The following is a 26489-nucleotide window of genomic DNA, read 5'->3' as shown; positions in this document are numbered from 1 at the left end:
ACTAATGCATGCTAAAAACCTTTCACTATTTGCAAATATATAGGTAGAAGTGAAACCAATCAAAATGTGCTAATTTATAAAGTCTTAGAAATGTTAATGAAAATTGAAGCTTTAGAAATCTTTGCTTTATCAAGGAGAGAGTTTAAACATTTATAGGGATTTATTTAATGATGAATAAAGCCTTTGTAAGTTTGAAATATTAGGTTTAGGACTATTAAATGTGTACCCCTCACATTTTTTTTTCGGTGTTTCGAATACAATTATTCTAGCATCAAGCTGACGGGTGTGTAGTTCAATTGGTAGAACAATCGGGACCTAGGTTCGATGCCTAGGGACTACATGATGATGGCGCGCTTGTTGAGCTGATGGTATATATCTACCTTCACAATTGTTCTAGCGTCAAGAAACAATGTCTGAAGGTTTGTTGTTTATGGTGGCAGGTACAACTCCATGCACGCTTGACATGTACTTCTCCTTGCTTCTATCATATCATCATGGTCTAGGGTCGTAGGAGTGTAAATCTCCACCACAAATTTCACTTGCTTTAAAAACAAGAATTTGCCTTTAAAGGAAATCATGACACATCCAAATACAAAAATATCAAGTGATACCTCAACATTACTTGGAATTTAAAAATCAATAAGCTTATAACACACCATCAAAACTTGGAATTTAAAAGAAATTCCACTCGCCTAGACCATGAATGGTCCTCGAGAAGCTTTTCTCGGTCAATAACTCCCAGTCTAATGGCAGTCCATGCATGATCTAGCGCCTGTAAGGAACTCAATAGGGGCAGGTTTGCCTTTTATGTAGGTTGGATAGAGACTACAAGAGAACAGCGAAGCTGCCGCGGAGACAAGTGTTCTCTCTGTGTCTGTAAGCTAAGGGATGGAGGAACCAGGGATTTGTAGCGACCTTAGAAAAGCCTCACAGAATAAACAATATCGTGTATACCAAAGGTGGTTTCCTTGCCAAAAACACACGCTGGGAAAGAACCACGTTTGAACCTTACATTGCTTTAAAGATGGTGGTGCCCTTCACAGAGAAGGGCAAGAACGCCACATGTAGTGCTAGAAAAAAAAAACTGTCCTCTAGTGTATTTTGCATCGCTTAAAATTCAAAAAAAAAACATTGAATTTACTAGTCTTTATAAAAATATAAAAATCGAATTTTGAATTTAAAAAACCGATCATACTACAACTTGTCTTTTTTCTCATCGACTGGAAAAAAAAGTTTTTCTGTAGCACTGGCCACATGTATAGCCATTTGCTCAACAAAGCATTGTCATCACCGCCTTGGAGAAGCCTAATAGTTGTTTTCCAAGAAATGGAGGCTAGACCACGTGGTCATCCTTCAACATGATGGTTTTAGAAAAAATAGTACTAGTTTTTTAATATTTTAACTTAGTTTTTGACGGCTAGTGAGTGTATTTTATGACCAAAATCCCCAAAAACAGGCATGATACCACCTATTGTTTTTTAATTTATTGTTTTTTTTAAATAAAAAAAAAACTTGTTCCAATGTGGCAACCAAGGAACCTCTCAAAAGGTTGTGTCATCCGACAACAACTTTAGTCCTCCGTGAAGGTTTAGCACACCCACGACCCAACACCACCTTACCCAACTATAAAATCCAAGGCGAGGCACAAAGGGTGCCAAGCCTAAAGGAGCTAACCAAACTCCACTAAAGGAATGTTGTGAGGACCAGCCCACTACCACACACGCGGCCTTCTTGTGCACACAACATCGTGCAAGCAAAAAAAGAATAAATCATTATTTTGAATATTGTACTTATTTTAGGGTTAAAACAAACTTTTAAAAGTTAAGTTTTTTTCCTCTCTTTTTTCATAAGCTTGTAAGGTTCCTTAGAACCTTTACTCTCTCCAAGAATAAAACCCAAAATATATCTCATATTTAGATTTCTCTTCACATACAAGTTTAATCAATCTCTCAACAAAGGAGCCTTCATTTGTTTGCTCAATCCATAGTTTCCAATATGAACCTTGGTTCATATCCAAATAGTTAACAATAATACTGATTTATTAAGCTTCACATCCTCAAAAAGTGAGCTCTAATACCAAATGCAACATCTCCAAAGTAACAAGTCCAGTCTACCCAAGATCTAATCACACAAATACCACTATGAAGACAAAGGTGGGTTTAGATAGCACTTGCCACCCTACCACAGGCTGCAAAGCAGATACAATAATAAGCCACCCTTGAGGTAGAGACCACCCAACCTTGGTAGAGGCCACACTACAAAGGCATGCGTGTCCCATACCATGCTCCCCCACTTCCCTGGATCATCAGAGATCAACTAGTGGAGGCCCTTCTCCCAAGACCCAACTCCTATATTCTGTCCCAATAACCCAGTTCACAACAATATGAACTGTTAGGTCCAAACAAGAAAAAATAATCTGGCTTCTTCCTCTTCCTCCAACACAATCCACTATCCTTAAATTATGCTCCTCATACTTTGACCATTGTTGTACCTTTTTGACAATGATGATTCCTTGCCATTTCTATCCAATGTATCACGACAGCCTTCTACATTTTCAAACCTAACTTGAAAAACTTGATAGTAGAAACTGATACAAAACTAGGATAAGAGGCAGCATACCAAGCATGGTACAGACACTTGTACACACCTTATGTTTATGCAAGTGTTTTGAACCTATCAAAAAGCTTTTGGCTTGGAAGGCAGTCAACAGACTAAAATCGAGCATGTCCTTCCTTAGTATTGCAATTAGTGTGGACTTCATGAATCCTATACCCTCTGTTGTTAACTCAGCTTAGCAACAGTAAATACCAAAGAAGTCAAAGCCCAATATGGATTTAGTGGCAGAGGGTCAGTGACATCAAGAAATACTCGCAGTTATACGCATTCTTGAGTTCTGTGATACGGTAGGAAGACACGTTTCACCAAACTTCCTCCACCACTGTCTTAAGTCATTTTCAAGAGAAGGCTATTCATGCATTGTCCATGCATCCTCAACAAAGCCCTCTTCTACAAATGGGGTGGAGAATCCAACGCAGGACTTGGGGGCTCCTTTGGTCCATTAAAGTAGCCCAGCTTCCAAAACAAGTAACCAGGCAAAGCGCTGTAGCAGCTTATTATAAACATTGTCTCCATGTATTAATGGCAATTACGTATAAAGAAGTTTGAAGTGCTGCAGGCTGATCATTAAATGCAAATTGAAAATTTAGAATAAAAACCATTCAGACTTAAAAAGAACTTGAACTAGAACTGTTGAAAAAAATCTGCTTAAGTTTTTTTTATCTCCTAATATGTAAGCACATACCAAAAAAAAACTTAACCAAAGTTTGTTTCTGCAAGAGAACCTACATCACCAGCAACCTAAATTTTGGGTTATTTCCCAAAGACGAACAAAGAAAATTTAGAATCAGATTAAAGTGTGGATGTGTATTCTTGTTCATATCCCTTTTGGTCTTCTTTCAAAGGCCCCCCCTCTCTCTCTCTCTCTCTCTCTCTCTCTCTCTCTCTCTCAAAGACAACGAAACCACCCAGAATTTGTTAGTTCTTCCAATCCAAGCAATCAATTTTCCTCCACTGTTTCATTAACTATTGACCCCTTGAGTTATCTGTGAAGCTCTCTTCACTGGTCTCCTTTGTTTGAAGGCATATGCATACAAAATAGCACAACTGTTATCTTCTACACTGCAAGAAATTTGCAAAAATACAACAAAGCATTGGGATTGCCGCATTCGTAAAACCAGCAACAACATAGCTACCTTGCTGAAACCATTGCACTGGCAAAACTGGAGCACAATTGGAGCATCCTTGACAAGCCCAAAGCAAATGAGAGGATCCTCTTTGCATTTTGATAGGAGCAACTAGACTGCCACTCATAAGTGGTGATAACGGTTAGAAAGACCACCACATATATCATGAGCAAGGTGGTGCCATTGGTTAAGGATGCATCATAACGTACCACTTGGAAGTGGTGATAACAGTTAAAAACACCACCAATAGCCCGTGCAAGGTGGTGCCAATTCAATCACAATGCATCATATTCTTGTGGACTATATTAGTGTACAAATCCAAGCTGGAAATGGCTGTCAGCGATTGCAGAATCCTAAGGCATTTAGCAGGACATGCATTCTAGAAAGTTAGCAATGAGCGAGTTGTTCCTTTGCGTGCACGTTTCCGGCGCTTCTGTTGCATGCGCCACAGACCAAAAATCAAAACAAAGCCTGCAGAACACAATGGCAATTTAGGTACACAAAACAGATAAAGCATTCCATGCATGTTCTTTTACGTATGTTAAGCTTTTCAAACTAGCTGCCATTTGAACCACCATGTACTTTAGCATGAATTGCATACCATGAGAGCTTACCTGCTATACACAGAAGAATAGGGATGAGCCATTGAACAGCCAGTAATGTTGATGAATCTAACTGCACAAGTCAACAAAGTCTCAGCCCTGAGGTGGAGTTAGGAGCAAGAAGCTACTCAGAAAGTCCAAAGATTCAAGGGTCTCTCACCTCGTCATGGTTTAGCTGTCCAGACCTCAAGCCAATGTCTTTCCTATTCTGCTGTTGTTTTTGACCTCTGCCAGCTCCTCCCTTGTTCTGCCCAGCCAATGCATCTTTTGTGACAAGATCTGCAGTTGCATCAGTAAAACCACCACCATCTTCTTTGCTTTCACTAAGCTCAGTCTGGATAAATTCCATGTCTGTCCTCGAGTCCTTACGGATCGATGTAAAATTCCTTTCTACATCACCCATGGAAAGGTTGAGAGACAATGTAGGTGTATCGTCTCCCCCATGTGAGTTACTTCCCATAGGTTGACGCTGACCGAAACTATAAGGGGACCTCGGCAGTGGTATTTCATAACCTTTAGTACCTTGCACCTCAAATCGGGCATCATTACCACATTGTAGCTCATGATCAAGGACCAGTGAATACATTGAAAAGTTCACATCATCTCTGCGAGAAGGAAGTAGAGATTTAGGACCATTTAAGGGGAAAGTTATTTGCCTCGAAGGTGCAAAAAGTACAGGATCCTTTATATCATGGCTTGTAAAGTCCAAGAGCTTTTTAAGCAACCAATAGCAGTTTGTCACCAAGTGGCTACTATCAAGACAATTGGAATCTCCATAGACTGCAACACGACCTGCGCCAACTTGTACAGCTCCAAGTATTGCTGCCTCCACCTATTCAAATGGTTAAAAAGCACTTAACTTGTGACATGTATAGCAAGAGAGCTCGCAATCCACTGCAAAAAAACACTTTTTATAAAGGACTTACTTGAGGTTGAGCGGACGTTTGTAATGAGGATGAAAGTGAACTTCCTTTTGTGCTATCTTGAAACATGAAGCGATGCAGAAACCCACCGTCTGGGAACCTTGCAATGTCTGTGCCAGAAGCAAAAAAGCCCCGTTCTCCATTGATAGAGTAGGGTCCATTAAGTATTGTACCTCCAAAAGCAATACCAAAAGGCAGAAGTAGCTCATTTAATGCAGGGACATTTGCTCCACCTGTAACAGGAGTCCACCAGCTTCGAGTATTGTCATCAAAAAACCTCATTTTTGCCATTGTTTCTACATGATACCAGTCAGCAAAGACTATCAAGCCCAGCCCTAGAAGCTTGACATCATTTTCTAGCTTCTTTATTTCCTCTTTATGGTATTCATCTTCAAGGTCTACCATCAACAATGTCCCATAGTGCCGGGCATCAAAGCAGGTGATTGGAGAACCTAGAATTTCCAAGTAATACCCAGCATCTCGTAGCATATCAAACATTCCATGGAAATTTGTGTGAGGATGGTCTCCATGCCAATCAAGTATGTCATTGCGAACATCCAATGAGTCTCTTGGTATATATCCCGGTGGATACCGCACATTATGAAACTGGTCCCAAAGGATTCGGCGTTCTCGTTGAGGAGTGGAAATAACATTTACTCTCACATGAAGTGTGCACTCACTTCGCTGCATTGCTTGTTTCTGTCTTCTAGAAGGTGACACAATAGACAAAGCTACATCCCCTTCTATTATGCCCGAAAAATTGACTCCTTCATCTCTGATCTGCAGGTACAGCCCCAAGAAGCCTGTCCAGGGCCAGATGACATCCGAGAAGGTGAAGTGAATGTCCAAAAGGTCACCAGCTGCATCAGAGGGCTTCCATTCGGGACTACCCTCAACATAGCCCACCACACCCATACCATTCAATATTGTAACATTGAAGATAACAGGCATGGCACCTGCGTAAAGAGGCTGCCGACAGAACGGCCACATGTATGGGCACTCCAGAAAATCTATTGCGGGTGGAACAATGCTTGCTCGAGGTTCATATTTGACCAGAATTTCATAAGACTCCAGCCTGAACCCACAAAAACATACAAATGTAAGAACTTTACTCCAGTATGGGTGAGCTTTCTAAAGCTCCTGAAAACAACTTCTTTATTGCAGACAAGCTCACATAATACTTACAAGTTCAATCGACCGGCACCTTGTTCAAAAATATTAGGACCGTCCAATCGAGCAGCACCCTCAATGAGAGCTTGTTTCATACTGGCTGGATTGATTATCTCCCAACGAATGGCATCTGGGATGACACTAGCCAGTAGACACACTGCACCAGCCACTACAGGGCTGGCCACACTAGTCCCGGAAAGGCTCTTGCAGCCAGAATTTATTTTTGATCCAATGATATCTTTTCCATAGGCAACAATGTCCGGTTTAACTCGCCCATACCTTAATCACACCATACGAAAGTGCTTCAAATAGTACACATCCACAAGCAACACATCTATAAAAGTGTGCCATAGAAATCTCTCTCAAAAAAAAAAATCTACTAGGATGTATACCCATGAGGGATTTCCCAAGTGGTCATTCCACGTGATGAGAATGAAGCAATGTGATCACTGTAATCGATTCCACCCACGCCAATCACATCACTCTGATCCGCAGGATTGTTAAGAGTTCCATAAAGAGGCCCATCATTCCCGATGGCAGAGACCATAATGACATTATTAGCTGTCATCTCCCATACCTTCCACACCAGAAACCAAACATCAGACTAAGACATACAATAAACAGTTACAGGTTATGCATTGCACAGGCCCCAAGAGCCAGGCTGCCTGGTTTCCTTCCTATTTTTTGAGTGAAGTAAATTCTCACCTTTTCAATAAAAGGCCGGTCAAGAAAATCTGGTCCACCAATGCTAAGATTGAGGATGTTCATATCAGTTGCAATTGCATAATTGAAAGCATCTAAAAACCATGATGTGTAAGACACCTGCAACACACTGAGAAAGATTTCCCATTACATAATAATACTGACGGAGGAAACATTCCAAGAGACCACAAAACAACAGCAATCGATTACATTCATTTGCTAAACTGGGGCTAGGTACATAAAGGATCACAGAGATGATGAGGTGCTGAGAACAAGCGAAGGGAAAAAGCCAGTGTGCATATGTATATATATACATATATACATATATGTATATATGTATATACATATATGTATATATGTATATACATATGTATATATATACATATATGTATAGATATATACATATGTATATATATATACATATGTGTATATATATATACATATGTGCATATGTATATATATATATACATATGTATATATATATACATATGTATATATATATACATATATACACATATGTATATACATCTATACATATGTATATATATATACATCTATACATATGTATATATATATACATATATACATATATACATATATGTATATATATACATATATACATATATACATATATATACATATATACATATATGTATATATATACATATATACATATATGTATATATATACATATGTATATATATATACATATGTACATATATATACATCTATACATATATGTATATATATACATATGTATATATATATACATATATGTATATATTACATATATGTATATATTACATATATGTATATATTACATATATGTATGTAATATATATGTATATATATATACATATATTACATATATAATATATGTAATATATATATATACACACACACACACACACATATATATATATATACATATATATAAATGAGTATGCACATACCTACCTACATATGTGCCTACGTACAATATGCATGCGCACACACACACAGCTTGCATGCTGGATGAACACTAACACTCTACTACTCAACTCTGACTAACCCAACTAGAACACAATAAGCTCTTCTTGATTTATTAAACACCAACAAAAATGGAGCAAAAATCAGGGCATTAAAATGAAACGGATCCATGAAAACACCAACTGAGATCCTCAAAGTGCACATTTTTATCTTACCTGTGCATCTGTGAATACTCGAAATGCAAATATCTCTGCATCTGGAGCAAAACCCAAACATTGAGGATCTTGACTCGAGATAACCCCAGCCACAAACGTCCCATGGCCTAAGTTGTCATTCAATGTATCTTCATTTGTCCAATTAGTTCTCTCCTGCGAGTAAACAAGAAATTGTTAACAAATATCTCATTCATACCAGTGCACTTATGATTTGTAAGACCTTAAAAAGGCTTTCATTAGCTATTTAGCCCACAACACTGTTCTTGCAAGAATAAACTCTCCTTTTGTTTTTAAGTAATCTGATGGGTTTAGGATTGAATAAGATGGCTAGCTGGAACTTGCATAGCTATGATTGAAGAAGAACATGCCAATGCCTTCAACGAGGAGACACCGGAAGAAACTTTAGTCAACTGGCTGCCCCAGCACCCTGGGGGGGGGGGGTGGGGGGGGCAAATTATAAGATAGAGGGGAATGAGGAGATTATCCAACGGTTGGAGAGCCAATTGGCAGCTTGTCGACAAGAGATCCAAGCAAGAAAGATGGCACATGAAGCAATAAGTCCATCCATAGATGAAGCTCAAGAGGCGGAGGATGCCGGAAAGCTTTCAAGAGAGGAAGTGGTATCACTAACAGAGTCCCTAAGTAAGGAGCAGATTTTGGAGGATGAGCCGATGGAGCAGACATTACGAGGCTTCGAGGTAATCCAGACACATGGAGAACAATCCATCCTAGAGTCCATTTTCGTTTCCGAGGACAAAGAGGAGACAGTGAGTGAACTTCCGATTTCTCTCTCCAAATCCATTGAGGAGGATGAGATGAGCAATTCCGCAATGGTGTCTACCATGGTAGCTGAGCATCCAAAGGCAAAGTGCCCACAGTTCCTAAGGAGGCAGTGGCGGAGACATCATTGGAGACGGTAGGTCCAAGAGCCATGCCATTGGAGTTCAAACCAGTGTGGAGCAGAGCATGAGTTCGCCAGAAGATCTGTACCAAGGTGGAGCGGTTTACACCTGTGCTCCAAGTCTGAGCAAAACGGGATGTCACGTCACACTCTCCCAAGTGTGACGTGGACATTCTTCTACCCATTGGCCAGCTCAGAGGTCAAGAGCATGGCCGGATTTGTGTTTGTAAGAGCTCTTATGCCAAATCTTTGTAATATTGTTCAGGCACCCAATGAGCAGCCGAGCGTGGACAGAGTTATTGGGTTATTGTGTAAACACACCTAGTTGGACATTATTCTTAGGGTTGGTAGAGTTGGTAGCCAACTCACCAACATTAGACACTATAAATAGGAGTCTAGGCTTTAGCCATATTCATTCATCGATCATCATTGAGTCATTGAAAACTCTAGAGCAGTGCTACCATTGAGTATCTCAATTCTCTATTCAACATTGTATATACTTCATGTTAGTAATACATGGTAGATTAGGTCCTCTCTCCACTCTGTATTGAGCATGAAGAAGAAGCAGTTTGTACATGGATTTAAGTCTCTGCTTAGACGCTAATTGCAATCAATCAATTCATAAGCACGCTTCCGCAAGCACCCATGTTACATGCACGTTATTATAGCTAGCAATGATGTATTCTGCATGCTTATAGCTAAGGACAAATTGGATGTGACTAACTACCCATTGTGGGCATACATGATGAGGCACTTGTTGGTTGCCAAGGACCTATGGGCTATGGTTTCAAGTGAGGAGGCCCAACCTTCCTTGCCAGTTTTACGGCAGCCAACTGCTCCTACTCCTAAAGGTAACCAAAGCATAGATACATCTGGAACTACGAGATCTTTTGTCACTTAGGCACCCACACCTCCTATTGCGGATAGACTATGGTGGAATGCCAGGGATGCACGAGCACATGTGCTCATTACGCTCTCAATGAAGAGCATCATTCTTCATATCCATTCTCGTGTCACTACTAAGTTGGCTTGGGATGCACTTGCATCGCCCTACCAAGCGCAAAGAAGTACAAGTGGCCTATTTGAAGAAACATTTGGATATGTTGCATTGGATGAGTACTTGAACGAAGATTAAAGACCTTCGAGAGCAGCATGCCAACGTTAATGAGATCATGTAGTACAACCCTCTTGTCACTTCTATTCTCAATGCATTACATGAATCGTATCAAGGCTTTGCCATGCCACTCAGGATGATGAGATGAAGGGCAATCCTAACACATTCTCAGTTGATGAGTTGGTGTCCTTCCTCCTGTAAGAGGAGCAATCGAGCGGAAACAGATTTAGAATGAGAATTGGGGATCAAGCTTTTGCTGCCTACCGCAAAGGCAAAGGCAAAGGCAAAGCATCTAGTAGTATGTCTATGGCCTAGTGCTGAAAAGAAGGAATCTGCTAACTATGCTCAAGAAGATTGAGCATTCCAAGTTAAGTGTAGCTATGATCCTTCTTTTCATGTGATGCATGCATGTCGGTGGTAAATACACATGGTATTTTGATAGTGGTGCTAGCAATAAATGAGGCATCCAAATGCCTAGCTGTAAATGCCAGCATCAAAAGGTTTACCAATGTCATGCATGCTAAGCTGTAAACCTAGTTCTACTGTAATAGAAGGCAGCTTACATTCTTCCATGTGAAACCTTTCAGCAAACTCTTTATGTGCTTAGTTTGTTGCATAACAATGCCATCATCTCTATGCATAAACTCTATGCCAAGATAGTAAAGTAAAGACCCCAAATCTGACATATCAAATTCAGATTTCAAATCAGCCTTGAAATTTCCTCTTCGCAAGTCCCTATTATGAGCATGTCATCTACACACAAGATGACTAAGAGAATTTCGGCACTAGATTTCTTCACATACAAAGTGCTTTCAATTGGACTATTCATATAACCTTGGCTAGTCAAGTGAGCATGTATCTTATCATACCAAGCTCTTGGAGCTTGCTTTAAGCCATACAATGCTTTGTGTAACCTGCATACTTTATGTTCCTCCCAGGAACTTCAAAGCCAATGGCCTGATTTACATAGACTTCCTCTTGCAAATCCCCATTCAAAAATAGGGTCTTGATGTCCAACTGATGCACTTTCCATCCTTCATGTGCAGCCAATGCCATCACTGAACGTATTGTACTCCAAAAAGTATGAGACACCTTCTATGCTTTCACTATACATCTAGCCATCACTATGAGAGACCTATTCTTTCTCTCAGCTACACCATTTTGTTGCGGTGTGTAAAGCATAGCGCACTGGTGTTTAATGCCCTTCTCAAGCAAGTAATTCTTGAATGCATTAGACATGTATTCCCCCCTCTATCTAAGCAAAGAGAGAGTACCTTACATCCAAACATATTTTCAGCCAATGCCGTGAAATGTTGAAAGCATGTAAATACATCTGCTTTTGCTTTCCAATGATACACCTAGGCAAACCTTTAGTCATCTATGAATGTGACAATAAAGATGGCCCTCCATGGATGGTGTCCGCATTGGACCACATACATCACTATGTACGAGCTGTAATTTATTTTCAGCTCTAATAGCTCCATCCTTGTTTGCGGTGCGTCTTTCCCAAAATACACCCCACATACATGTCTTGTAAGAGACTCAAGAGGCAACATATTATCAACCATATGATTATTCTACAAAAGCATCAAACTTCCAAAGTTTACATGCCCAAAACAAGCATGCCATAGCATTGCATCATGCCTAGCAGGTAGCCACTGTATGTGCATCATATGGACACTTGTTATGGCTGTCTAGCTTATACAAGCCATTGCATCTTGCTCCAGAAGTGACTATAGCATAACCCCTTGAAGGGTCCTTGACTAAACACTTCTTATCTGTAAATTAAACCATCAAACCTTGATCGGTTATGGCTGAGACAAAGAGCAGATTTTTCTTTATCCCTTGAACATACAATACATTTGTCATGCATACATTTGCACCATTGGCTGCAACAAGCATGACCTTGCCTATCCCTTTCACTAAATAAGTAGAAGTGATATGGTTTGAAGCACCACTATCAAAATACCAAATTGCATCCTTCCTGTAGGATGCAATCAAAGACATATCCTATTATGTAGCACTTGGTGTGTCACTAGTGCATGTGACCAAAAAATGTCCACTCCTCATGGACTATAGTCTACATTAGCAGACTACTCTGCTTTATCGTTAGAAGTGCTGGCTACTACTGCATTACCTGCTTCTTTTTCCTTCTCTTTTGCCATCCGCTTTCTACATCCATTTATGTAGTGGCCAAGCTTACAACAGTAGTGACATCTGCCTTCTCTTGGGCTTGCTGGCATCCCCTTTTTTAGACGAATCACCCCTAGAAGAGGGCTGTCCATGACCAGCCTTATTGGACTGGTGTTCTCCATGCTTAAAGCTCTTTGCTTTCCCTTTGTCCTTGGCTGAAAATGCCCTATCACCACCCTAGTTGCTTGATAGATGTAACACGCGGAAGCTCTGGGGTCTTCTTTCAGCCCTAAACACCAGTGAGAACATGCTGATGCAAAAACACAGACAGAAGGGAGAGTAGAAAGAGAGAGATATGGCTGGAAATTCAATATATTCATATGGTACAAAAAGGTACTCAGTCTACAGCCCTAGGCTGCCTTGTAAACAAGGTGTAACACACCAAAATCTGTCCTACATTAAGGACCCATTCCTTAAGGGAATGAATGATCTATCCAATGAGCACATATGCTATTTATAGCCCCTTTGGACACAAGGAGAACTGCTCGACTGCTGGTCGGCCAGCCAACTTGGCATCTTCTCCATAAAAGCTGATCGAGCAGCCGACTAAACCTGTTCTTCATAAACGCCGAAGCGCTTTGCTGTAGCCGCCTTAATCTAGTCCAGCCGCCTCTCCTGTGTGCAGCCGACAACTCTGTCCTGCAACTAACAGCCTCCTGTGCAGCCGACAGAGCCTTCATCTTTTCCATGCCTTGCTCCAAGTCCAACACTGGCTCCAAATTGTAGCTTGCTCCTAACTCTGGTCTTCTTCTGATCTTTTTCTGGCTGCCCCTTCTGGACTAGCTCCAAAGAATGTCCATGGCATTTTCATGCACATGGAACTGCTAACTGAAACAGAACCTAAGAGAGCAACTGTCACCATTTGGCCACCTGACTGGTTCACTCTTGCTTTCACACTATGTACATATTGGATTGGTGTCCATGGCTTATGGAATGTGCCTATGCATGTGATTGACACGTGTCATGCTGTATAGTTGGATATGATATTCCGCTGGGACTTGACGTTATCATGTCCGGAATATCTGGAGGACTTGGCTTTCCGCTGGGACTTGTGCCTTTGTGTACATGCCCGGAAACGCTTGGAGGATTGGCTTTCCACTGGGTCTGGTATCGCATATACTTGCCTGGAAACGCCTGATCTTATATGGTTTCATGAACGGAAATTGCTCATGCCAATGCTGCATTGCATAGCATCTTTATGTGCTTGCCTGCAAATGAAATTGCATGACCTATGTGTAGTTCCGGGCTAGGGGACGCCCGCCCGTAAACCGTGCGTGTGAACTGTCTGCTGACATGGTTGTGTGGCATGTGAACAGGTGGTAAGTATTACCCAATCTAGGCTCAAATAGCCCTTAGGACAGTGAGTGCGTTCCCACTTCATTAAAGTTTGGGCATCCAAAAGTCACTTATAAATTATGACCGCTTCCAAGTTCACACTCACTGAAGTCCCGAGACGGACAAGACTCAATGTCCAGGACCTGATCCTCCCTTTTTACTCATAAATGGGCATCTCCCCATGTCCCTTCACCTGATTGGACCCCAATTCACTTACTTATTAAGAGAAAATTCGTGTTTTCTCTTCATGAGGATTTTTGGAGGCTGAAAACTATGTTTTTCCACCATTTCTCTCCATTTCCAAGCTCTCCATAGCTATACCCAACTTGCTAGGGTGTTTTCCAAGCTTCCAAGAGTGTTTCCAAGTGCTAATCACTCTCCTACTCACTCCCAATGACTGAAATTCAGCAAAACAGCTCTCATTTTTGTTGTAATTTCTGGTCTTTTTGCTGAAAACCCTAATTTCAGCCTTCCTTTCTCAAGTTGAAACATAGGGGAAGCTTTCCCAATGTTCCCTTCATCCTCTTGAAGACTTTTGTCGCGAAGGATTGCGGCAAATCGAAGATATCAACACTTCTAAAGCTTCCAACGCGAAGGCTTCCGCTTGCAACAACTTCTATGAAGACTGGAAAGCTAATTGGACAATGTGTTGTCATTACTTATTCAGTAGAAGGGCAGGACTCCTTGTTTAGCCGCCCTGTGTAGTATTTCTCTTGTCCTATGTGCTCTTGAAGATGTTGCTACCTTGCTTGGTAGAACATAGAGCCAATGGTAGAGAATATGGGCACTGAAGTCAGGCCGAGCATCAAGGCAGCTCCTTGGTGATCTACATCGACATACCATTGTTCTCTAAATGCTGAATTTCATATGCATTGGCATGGAGGATTTGGCAATGGATGCCCGTGAAGCTATGTATTGAATTTCTCCAATAGTAATACAATTTACTCAAGGGAGGGGTCGGCCGTTCCGGCTCATTGTGTGTCTCTTGTCAATTCAGCAATTTACTTCTTGTATTTGAGCAAGTGTCCTTCAAATCTTAGTGTACTTAAGTGTATTGATTAGCATTGTGTTCAACCAAGTTACATTAGCAAGGTAGCAACATCTTCAAGAGCACACAGGACAAGAGAAATACTACACAGGGCGGCTAAACAAGGAGTCCTGCCCTTCTACTGAATAAGTAATTACAACACATTGTCCAATTAGCTTACCAGTCTTCATAGAAGTTGTTGCAAGCGGAAGCCTTCGCATTGGAAGCTTTAGAAGTGTTGATATCTTCGATTTGCCGCAATCCTTTGCGACAAAAGTCTTCAAGAGGATGAAGGGAACATTGGGAAAGCTTCCCCTATGTTTCAACTTCAGAAAGGAAGGCTGAAATTGGGTTTTCAGCAAAAAGACCAAAAATTACAGCAAAAATGAGAGCTGTTTTGCTGAATTTCAGTCATTGGGAGTGAGTAGGAGAGTGATTAGCACTTGGAAACACTCTTGGAAGCTTGGTAAACACCCTAGCAAGTTGGGTATGGCTATGGAGAGCTTGGAAATGGAGAGAAATGGTGGAAAAACAGAGTTTTCAGCCTCCAAAAATCCTCATGAAGAGAAAACACGAATTTTCTCTTAATAAGTAAGTGAATTGGGGTCCAATCAGGTGAAGGGACATGGGGAGATGCCCATTTATGAGTAAAAAGGGAGGATCAGGTCCTGGACATTGAGTCGTGTCCGCCTCGGGACTTCAGTGAGTGTGAACTTGGAAGCGGTCATAATTTATAAGTGACTTTTGGGCGCCCAAACTTTAATGAAGTGGGAACGCACTCACTTATAAATATTGGTTAAGTCCTAAGGGCTATTTGAGCCTAGATTGGATAATACTTACCACCTGTTCACATGCCACACAACCATGTCAGCAGACAGTTTCACACGCACGGTTCACGGGCGGGCGTCCCCTAGCCCGGAACTACACATAGGTCATGCAAGCATGAAAACATTATGCAATTTCATTTGCAGGCAAGTACATAAAGATGCTATGCAATGCAACATTGGCATGAGCAATTTCCGTTCATGAAACCATATAAGATCAGGCGTTTCCAGGCAAGTATATGCGATACCAGACCCAGTGGAAAGCCAATCCTCCAAGCGTTTCCGGGCATGTACACAAAGGCACAAGTCCCAGCGGAAAGCCAAGTCCTCCAGATATTCCGGACATGATAACGTCAAGTCCCAGCGGAATATCATATCCAACTATACAGCATGACACATGTCAATCACATGCATAGGCACATTCCATAAGCCATGGACACCAATCCAATATGTACAGTGTGAAAGCAAGAGTGAACCATTCGGGTGGCCAAATGGTGACAGCAACGAGAAAGCTATGTCCTGCCAATTGAAACAGAACATCTGAAAAACATAAATCAAGGCATCCACCTCGTGAATAGTCATGTCTCCCTGGGTGCTTTACCTGCTCCGCTCATGGCCATCCCTCAGGACCCATGCTCAGCAGTACATCATGAACATGAGTAAACACTGATGCATATCAAACGAAAATCTAGAATAGGTGTCCCCATTCTCTCAAAAGATTCGTATATCCATGAATCAAACCATGTGACTAGTACACATATATCATAGAAATCCCATAGGCAGATATACTGTCAGCTTAGTATCTCCAGTGTGCTGATAAGAATACCAAGCGACTTCCAAATCTCATCCAAGTGAACTCTGTGACAAGGAAGCGGAGTCACCCCCCTCTTGAGTAATAGGTAGTAGTCCAGAATGCACAGCTGAACCTGTTGAAGCACTTTCTAAGGTAGGCTCCAAACCAAAAGCCTTGAAGTAAAGTTGTAGTATCCTCGGTGAATCTGCCAAGTCACGCTCCTCCATCCACTTCGAATCCATAGGTGAATAGTTCACAAACTTCACCAGATATCGACGTGAAACTTTTACTCTGACTTTTCTTTCTTTATGTGCCAGAATCTGTTCCGGTTGAAGTATCTCATCAAGTTCTTCTACCTCTGGTTGTGTCTCATCAACCTGATCTGTAGGCACCTCACCTCTGAAAGGTTTAAGATGACTCACATGGAATGCATTATGAATCCTCCAATGATCCGGTAACTGAAGACGATAAGAAACATCACTCATCTTCTCAATCACCTAAAAAGGCCCATAGTACCGCATACTCAATTTAGGATATAAACTTTGTTTACCCTTCATTTTCCTGCGTCTAGCCTTCTCAAATCTCAAAAGCACCCAATCACCCAAATCAAAAACCAATGATCGACGGTGTAGGTTTGCTGCTTTCCTCTGTTTTTCTTGAGTCCTTTGAAGAGCCACCTTGACCTTCTTGTAAGCCTTATCCATATTCTCCACAAAACGATATGCCTCGAAGATCTTATCTTTTGTATGTAGGATCGGAGGCACTTTCTTCCCACCTTCCACAATCTCGAAAGGTGCCTTACCTGTCGAAGTGTGAATGGTGTTGTTGTAAGCAAACTCCACCAAAGGAAGATATTTTTCCCACTGTTCCTTATGATCCGAAACATAACACTTTAGAAGATCCAATACAACTGAGTTTGCAATTTTCGATTGTCCATCTGTTTGTGGATGAAAAGACCATGACAACTTCAACGAAGTCTTCATGTTCTCGAACAATGCTCTCCAAAATAAACTCGTCATTCGAGGATCTTAGTCACTGACAATAGATGTGGGCATTCCACGGTACTTGAAGATATTTGTCAAAAATATCCTCACCATTTGCTCTGCATTAATCTTTTTCCTGACTGGAATGAAATGAGCCTGCTTGCTGAAACGATCCACGATAGTCCAGATGCCATCATTCCCACTCTTTGTCCTAGGAAGATTAAAGATAAAATCCATAGCAACACTCTCCCACGGTCTATCTGGAATAGGCAAAGGATGAAGTAACCCAGGTGTCTTTTGACGGTCATACTTCACCTTCTAACAAATGATACAATCACGAACAAAAGCATCAACATCCCTACGCATAGTAGGCCAATAAAAGAATGCCTCCAAAGCCTTCATTGTAGCCTCAATACCACGATGGTCTGCATAAGGCGGAGCATGGCATTCTGTCAAAACCTTCTGCCTCAACTGAGATGTGACACAATTTGTCATGCATCATCAAAAATCCTTCCTTGAGAGAATAATGATCGACTCGCTCTCCTTCAGTCAAACGATCAAAAATCCGCTCAAAAGTTGAGTCATGAGCATACTGTTCTCGCATATTATTAAGTTCATGATGAAAGATAATAGAGACGGCGGTCACATGTGGTTTCCTAGACAAGGCATCCGCAACCACATTCTTTTTGCCATCCACATGAACAATCTGAAAGTGAAACATGGACAAAAAGTTTGCCCATCTCATATGCTTCTCTGAGAGCTTTGTTTGAGTAAGAAAGTATCGAAGAGTCTAATGATCACTCTGAACAATAAAATCAGCCCCAAGAAGGTAATGCTTCCAAGTAGAAAGAGCATGAATAATCGCAAGAAGCTCCTTCTCATACACTTGTAGATTCCTTTCTGCTGGTGACAAAGTTCTACTCTCATAAGCAATAACATGTCCTTCCTGCATAAGAACAGCTCCAATGCTATTTCCGCATGCATCACACTATACCACAAAAGGTTTATGTAGATCTGGTAAAACCAAAACTGGACCAATGGTTAGCTTTTCCTTAAGCTTGTTGAAAACTTCCACTTCCTTCTCTGTCCATGGAAATTTTACATCCTTCTTGGTCAGGTGATGTAAAGGTGAAGCAATTTCTGCAAAGAATCAAATAAACCTTCTGTAATATGAGTAAAGTCCTAGGAAACTTCTCACATCATGAATGGTCTGCAAATCCGGCCAATTCTTTATTGCTTCAACTTTCGCTGGATCCATCCTGACGCCATCCTTAGACACTATGTGCCCAAGAAAGTGAATCTCCTGCATTAAAAATTCACTCTTCTTTCCATTGACAACCAACCTATGCTTTCTGAGTTCCTCAAACACTTTGGTCAAATGCTCCCGGTGCTCCTTCTCTGAATGAGAAAACACAATCATATCATCAAAGAAGGTGCCCACAAAAGCACAGTGTGGTCGGAAAATTCAATCCATCATCCTGGTGAAAGTCGCTGGAGCATTCGTAAGACCAAAAGGCATGACCAAAAACTCCTAAAGTCCAAAAGTTGTCATGAAAGCTGTCTTGTGCACATCTTTTGGCCTAATGCGAATTTGATGATATCCACTCTTCAGATCAATGCGACTGAAGTAAGCTGCTCCCTGTGACCGATCCAAGATATCATCAATTCGGGATATAGGGAATCTGTTCTTGATGGTAATCTTATTCAGTGTCCTGTAATCAATGCACATCCGCCAAGATCCATCTTTCTTTTGTACCAAAAGCACTGGTGAACAATAGGGCGAAAAGCTCGGCTGAATCAACCCTTTGTCCAACAGATCACGCACTTGGCTCATAATCTCTTCTTGCTGGGCTGCACTCACTCTATAGGGTGACTTATTCGGTGGTGAACTTCCAGGAATCAAATCAATCCCATGATCCTCAGGCCTAGCAGGCAACAACTCCCATGGTAAAGCCTCTGAAAAACAATCTTGAAAACTTTTGAGAAAGTCCAATCTTTCCTTATCCAACTTAGACAGGTTAGAATCTGTGGTATCCTGATTCTCTTTAACAAACACTAAGTAAACACAAAGATGTTTCTTTGTTAAATGAGAAATGGCCGAGGCCGATACAACAGGGATAGATTCTCCTTTAAGCTTTATATCAAGAGTGTGTTCCTTATTCTTGTGAGTGAGAGATTTTCCTGTTGAAAGTATCTACTACCGCTTTAACATTATGGCACCAAGGCATACCCAACAAAACATCACAACCCTCCAAGGGCATAATGTAGAAATCATCCTCTCTGTCCGTGTAAGTCTGTACACTGAGTCGCAGTTTCCCAATGATCGGTGTAACCTCAACTGAATGTCCAGGACAAGCCAAAGTAGCCTCATGTAACACACCCATCTCCTCTGGTTTGATGCCCAACTTTGCCGCAAGCTCAGGGGTGATGAAGTTAGCACGAGCCCCAGGATCGAAAAAGATCAAAACCTGCTGATCTCGAAGTCTTCCCCATGCTCTGCACAACTCTGAAGATGCATCCCCTTGCTTCAACCCTATCAAGTCAGGTACTAGTCCAGCAGACGGTTTCTGTTTCTTTGCTTTAGGCTCTTCCTATGAGTCATCTACGTTTTTAGGTGTTCTCTTCGGACAACCAATGTCCCTCTTCTCCACAAGAGAAACATTTGTTGCCAGCTATAAGCTCTTTCTTTTCTTCATCTGTTCTTTGAGGTAAGGGCTGAAATTTTATGTTCTTGGATTGCCTCTTCTCTCGTGGTTCAGTGTTTTTGGCCTCCTTTGACTCCTTTGTCTCTTTTGATGCTTTCTTGGAAAAGAGACGTTGATCCTTGAATCCAGACATCTGACCAGTAAGCATGGCATATCCAGTCTGAGCATTTTCTATCATCTGAGTCATATTAATCACCTTTGTTTTAATGCAATAATCACAAAGCTCCTTGGGTAATGAAACTGATCCCGTCAAGTGGGAAGACTCCATTGGACACCCACACGCTTAATAGCACAACTTTAAAACCACAATTTGAAATGGACAACTTATTACAACTTGAAATTGAAATGAAAAATGAAATGGAAAGATGGACACCAGCACTGGGGCCGGAACGGGCCGACCCCCCCCTCAATATATGATATATTTATTGGGAGTATTTAACAAATACAATGCTCCATGGGTTCCAAGAACCAGATGATGTCCATGTACATATGAAAATAGTACCAAACAAATAGATTCGAAGTCGACGTTTGAAGTAGACGCTCGAAGCAGAATGACCACTAGCGTGGTCCAATCTCTACGGTCCTGTGCTTTCACTGGACTCCGCAGAGAGCGCCTCACTGGTGTTCCGAGACCACGCACAAACAGGCGCTCTCGTACTAACGCCTGGCTCTCCCGATCTCAGCACCTTTGGTGCCGAGGTTCTCCAATAGAGCTTGGACTACCCGGCACCGAACGGGTGTGACCGTGGGGAATGAATCCCTTAGCAGATTTAACACAAAGTACTTTATTTAAATCTGAAAATTCACTTACTTGTGGATTGCAAAGGAAGTCCAATACCCGAGGTATTTGTGAAGAATAAGCAGCCACCTTGTTGAGATGGCACAATCGCCTCGTGGTGAACTTAGTGCAGCCACCAAGATAAGTACAACCGCAAAAAGCACAGCCGCCTGCTGTGAGAGAAGGAGCACCCACTAGCAAGGGAGGAGAGGCCTGGCTGCAGCGTGGAGGAAAGAAGGCGTGGAAGAGCTCAAGCACAGTCGCCTGAGAGCAATGTTCTGCTGACTGGAAAACAGGCTTACAGCCACAGTCGCCTGTAAGAGCATGCGTAGCCTGGAGAGGTGCAGCCGTTGGCTAGGGGTCGCCTGCAGTCTCTGGAGGTACAGCCGCCTGTAGAAGAACATGCGCAACCAGCAGTAGCATAAACAGCAGTCAGTAGAAAAGCATGCGCAGCCAGCAGTAGCTTAAACAGTCGCCAGTGGAAAAGCATGCGCAGCCACTCTAGCCTGTGGAGTCGCCAGCAATGATGGAGAAGGAAGCATGCGCAACCGGCTCAGCCACCTGGGAGCAGAAGCGTAGGAGATGGTCGCCGGTTCTTGATCTTCACGAAGATGGTGGAAGCGGGTGATGTCCACGCTTGAAGGAGAAGGTTTTTTTTATAAAACTTAAAGTGGAGTTAACACTTTAGGCTGGCCCCCACACGATTGCATGTGGGTGGCCAGTTCTAAGGTGGGTTGGGTAGGTGCCCATGCACCCACCCCCACACACACTTAAGTGGGGCTCCCCACCTTGGCCCCTAAGTGGGTGCCCAAAGGGGATGCCCACTTTTAAATGAATGTGAACATTTAACCTTATAAAACAAAAGGTTAGAAATAAAATATTAAAACAACATGTGCGATATGCTTACCACCTGTTCACATGCACCAAAACTTGTCAGAATACAGAGCAGACTTCACGACTCACTGGCAGGCGTCCCCACTCAGTAAGTAACACGTCAAGCAGGCAAACACAAAAATACATGCCATGCGAAAACAGTTTCAAACATGCAAATCATGTGTGCATGTGCAAATAGTAACATGGACATATCTCCCGTTCATGGAACAAGTACAAAATATCTGTCGGCACAAAACTGGCCCATCCCTCTACCTATCACTGCCTTCTCCCTCACCTATTTATTGGCCCCTCCTCACCCTTCCTATCAACTTCTACTCCTCCCTGTCACCTCCTCCATTCCTTCGCATTCCCACTGCTACAGAGAGGCAAGCTGAAGCCATTGTGGCGCGTTGTCAACAAGGGGGACAGTGGGGTGGTCATGCATGTGGCTAATGGGACGCTTGCTAAACTGGAGGACACATCAAGCACCAGGCTTGAAATTTAAGCAGTTTTCAGTAGTGCTGGGTCACGACGTAAAACATAAAAACCTAGTCTTCCTATGGAGTGACAGTCCCATAGGTAAGACAGTTCCAGGCACGAGTTTCCCTATGGTGTGACAGTCCCATAGGCAAAACACGGCACGAATACTGGCTCTTCCATGGCGTGACAATCCCATGGATCGAACACAGTCCAGGTCATACACGGGTGGCACCAGTCTGGCTCCCGTCCATACGACACCATCCTGCTAACACACGCGTGGCACCAGTCTGGCTCTCGTCCATGTCAGCAAAATACTTGCCTCTTCACATGAGACACCGGCCTGGCCTCAAGTGAACGAGACGCAAAAACTGGAGATGGACCAAATGGTCGGCCAATTGGTGACAAGTAACCCACAGCAATAAGTCTCTACCTCCTCAACCAGGGACACAGGCCTAAAGGATGTGACCGGTAGCAGAGTATTCCAAAATTTCTTGTTATATTCTTCCAGATTGCTATAATCTCTGGAATCTAATCGATACCAAGCTGTCATAACATCCACCTCAAAAGTCGGTGTCAACCATAAGGAAGATAAGATTTGCTTGAACTCCACCCAAGTGCTAGGTGCTATTCCCTAATGAAGAAGAGTCAACCACCATTGAAGAGCATTTCTCTTTAGGAAAGAGCTTCATAGGTGGCATCATCATCTTCAGCTTCTGGCATATCGGTAGGTATTTCTTGCTCGCTTTCCTAATCTTCATGGAAGTAGTCGTCCTCTTCCGAAGATAAATCCTTCATCTCCGCACTAGTTCCAGCCATAGAATTAAATGTGTCGACCACAGGCTCACCCCTTGAGAAAGTTGACGATGAATCCCGGCAATGGAACCTTGAAACTGGCCTTCAAAAACTTGACGGGCAGTGAGCACACTTAAATCTCTTTACGAACTAGAATAATAAACTTGGAAGAAGAAAAAGAATAAGTGGAGCTAGAGTGCTCCTGCACAAAAGACCAATTGGCCCCAAAGCATGGCGTCCCCGCAGGTATTTATTTATCAAACGAGGTCGGCGTAGCCCTTGTACAATTCCCGAGAAGAAATCTCCTTGCTCCACGTAGAGGAGATCTCCTTGAAACAAGAGCCTTGGCCCCTTATTTATACAAGTTTGGGGAAAAAAGCTGTGCTTTTTCCCCTTAGAGAAAAAAAACTATACAAATGCTTCTTTTTTTTTTAATCTCATTCAAAAAACTCGTTGAATATTTTCTTTTAAAAAAATAGCACGGTGCTAGCGTTTTTTTTTTCGAATTCCACGCTGCTTTCTTCTTCGCGTTTTTGGCTGCCCGGTGTTTCTCTTGCGCTTTTGCTGCCCGGCGCCTTTTCCTTGCGTTTAGCTGCTGCCCGGCATTTCTCTTCGGTGCTTTTTCTTGCACTGAGTGCACCTGCTGGACTGCTAGCCAGCGTCTGCTTCTGACACGTGGCAGCGCCTGTGCCATGTCAGCTGACTGTGCAGTCAGCCGCCTCACATGCGCTTGTGCCCTGACATCGCTCCAGCCACATCAGCGCCTGCATCAGCCTGACTGTGCCACGTGTCAGCACCACGTCACCTGCTGTGCTGACTGGCTGTGCTTGCAGGGCTGCCCCACAGGTTGCCTCAGCTGCTGCTCTTGCAACAAGGTAAGAGAAATACCCAAAAACACATACATGCAGATGTATCTTCATATGAGCATGCACACACATGTACTCACACACACGAAAACATGTATCTGTACCTACACACATGTGCACCATATTACATATGCATATACAGAGCAAAACATGATTAGTGAATGTTAGACATGCTTAAAACATAATTACAATGCTTAAGAAAAGAGGTAAAATACTCAGTCCTGTAACAGTCACAGTAGTCATTTAGCATGTTCTTTCTCGGCTAAAAAGGTACCCAACCCGTGGCCGCTCTCAACCGGGTTGATGTGCACACGCTTAGGCTGCAAAACTCATCCAAAACTACCCTATGGGCTGCCCACGCTGCTGTCCATCACTTCCCGACCAAGAGATTTGCTGCCTGACTTGTCTGCCTTGCTGTCCCCGCCCAGCACTAAACTACCAAGACACTTGTACAAGCCTCGACATAAACCGCCTAGACTAGGGCTCACAATAAGGGCACAATGCTCATCTCGCTAGCCCAAAATTGGCACATAATGCTGGTTAGTATGCCCCCAAGTGTGGGGTGCACACGGTAATATTAAGCTAATGGAGCTAATAAGAGGAGAACAAGAAAATCAACCAAAACACTTTAATGAGATATTTCAAAGTTGCTCATTCATGTTCCATGCAATGCAATAGTTGAAATACCAACCTTTATATTCCTGAAATGTGGATGGTCAGCCCTTACACCAGTGTCAAAAACTGCCATCCTAACTTTTGCCCCCGTAAAACCTTTGGCCCAAAGCTTTTCAGCTCCAAACATAGAAGTAATTTGTGATCTCTGTAACCAAAAGAAAAGGAATCTCCTTTTGTTAATGAGCTCTCTATCTCTCTCTCTCCTCTCTCTCTCTCTCTATCTCTCTCTCTCTCTCTCAGATACTTAAGTACCTGCAAAAGAAGCTTGCGGCCTGTGTTAAGGTGAAAACCCTTTTCAAGCTTTTCTAGAGTCTCCCCCTCCAGGGTCCAAGAAGTGAATTGCTTTCCTTGCTTCAAAAAATTCTTGCGGGAATCCCCTTCATTTTGCCAGAAATCGCTGCTTTCCATTTCAAACGATTTGCCAAAGCCTCCAGGAGAACATTCCTCCTCTGCATCTATCTCTAACTCTTTCAACAAGGCCCTAGAAAACCGTGATTGCCGAGAAACATCCTTCACAAAGCTCAGCCTTTTCAACTGCTCCAGCACTCTATGCTGGGCAGCTTCTTCAACTCTAAGCAAGGCAAAGTCTGTAGGAAAAGCAGCCGCAGGATTCACCCTGTCTATCCATTGCCATCCACCTAACCACCGTAGAGACTTGTCCAGCACCTCTCTATGTTCAGACGCGTATTTATATGCCGCAAATCTTACGATGATTTCATCAGAGACCTGACCAATGACCCTAACGTTTGCACTGACAGGTTCACTAACAGTGTGCTCTTTTTCTTGTCCCTTCAAATCTGACAAGAGATCATCAGAAGGACTACACAATTGCTCATCTATGTTGTGATTCTCCTGGCTACTATGCGGACTCCAGCTTCCATGGTTGCAGAAAGCAGAAGAGCTGTTTCCGACGGAAAAACGGAATGTTTCTGCAGTTTGCAGCTCGCTGCAGAAGGGACTAGAGGCCGAATTTTCGACGGGCAGAAACCCTAGAAAAAGCAGCAAGAAGAAGAAGATCAATGGCGAAGGAGTTGCAGGAAATACCATTATCGTTTTCACATCCTGATCGTCCGCGATCCGATCCTACTCCAAAGACGCGTGCCCTAGGCTTAGGAGAAGACGCTGTGGTGCACAGAGTTCCTTCATGTCTAGAGTTTTGTTTGATCACATACTTTCGGTGCCTGCTGCCATCGACGACATGTGATACATGTAAGGATACATGCCAGTGATGCCACTTTTAGTTCCTTTGGGTTGCTTTAAGAATCTTGGCTCCGATATTTAACGTGTCCCCTTTCACATGAGATTAAGTGAAAGAAGCTACGTTGTAAGGTCCAAACCCTAGATGAAGCTACATATGACGCTGGATCAATTGATGTCTTTATTACCCAATCATCAGACACAATTAATTCGAAAGCTTGTGGGAGAAGATTGTCTTGTTGAGGTTCCAACCATAGCGGTTCATACTCCAAAAGACAAAGAGGATTAGTCTACTTTCAAAGTCCAACTAACTACAGATTGGGACGAGGTAGTTCCAGAAGTGACAGTTCAGATACAGGGTAAGACCATCAAGGGTGTGGTTCTTGATAGCAGATCTAGAGTAAATATTATTATGGATAAAATCCGCTAGGAAGTGGGCATCCTAGAGAAAGAATTAGAACCAGCTCCATTTCTCATCCGAATAGCAGATTAGCGCGAAGAGTGAAGCCACTTGGGTTACTTCGAAAGTCCGAAATCCAGATAGCAGGATGTGACTTCCCAGTTCCTTTCATTGTGTTGAAGATGGAAGGAGTTGTTGAATCTTACCTCATGCTTTTGGGTCGACCATG

General features: G+C 42.5%; 1 protein-coding gene across 1 annotated transcript; it reads right to left on the bottom strand.

Annotated features, from left to right (window-relative positions):
* Window positions 1-3521: 3521 nt before the first annotated feature.
* Window positions 3522-25972, bottom strand: S1P (SITE-1 protease). Its single transcript, XM_086772513.1, has 10 exons — window positions 24916-25972; window positions 24680-24808; window positions 8325-8477; window positions 7144-7260; window positions 6831-7015; window positions 6454-6717; window positions 5272-6343; window positions 4506-5177; window positions 4358-4418; window positions 3522-4214 (listed from the first exon to the last, which is right to left on the bottom strand). The coding sequence occupies exons 1-10, from the start codon at window positions 25708-25710 to the stop codon at window positions 4123-4125; spliced, it is 3540 nt and encodes a 1179-aa protein (XP_086628639.1). The 5' UTR covers window positions 25711-25972; the 3' UTR covers window positions 3522-4122.
* Window positions 25973-26489: the final 517 nt, after the last annotated feature.

This window comes from Cibotium barometz, chromosome 32 (genome assembly GCF_041138505.1).
Source record: "Cibotium barometz isolate CiBa-2024 chromosome 32, ASM4113850v1, whole genome shotgun sequence".
NCBI classification, from domain to species: Eukaryota; Viridiplantae; Streptophyta; class Polypodiopsida; order Cyatheales; family Cibotiaceae; genus Cibotium; species Cibotium barometz.
Note: the sequence above shows the minus strand (reverse complement) of the source record. Positions and strands in the feature narration are given on the sequence as shown.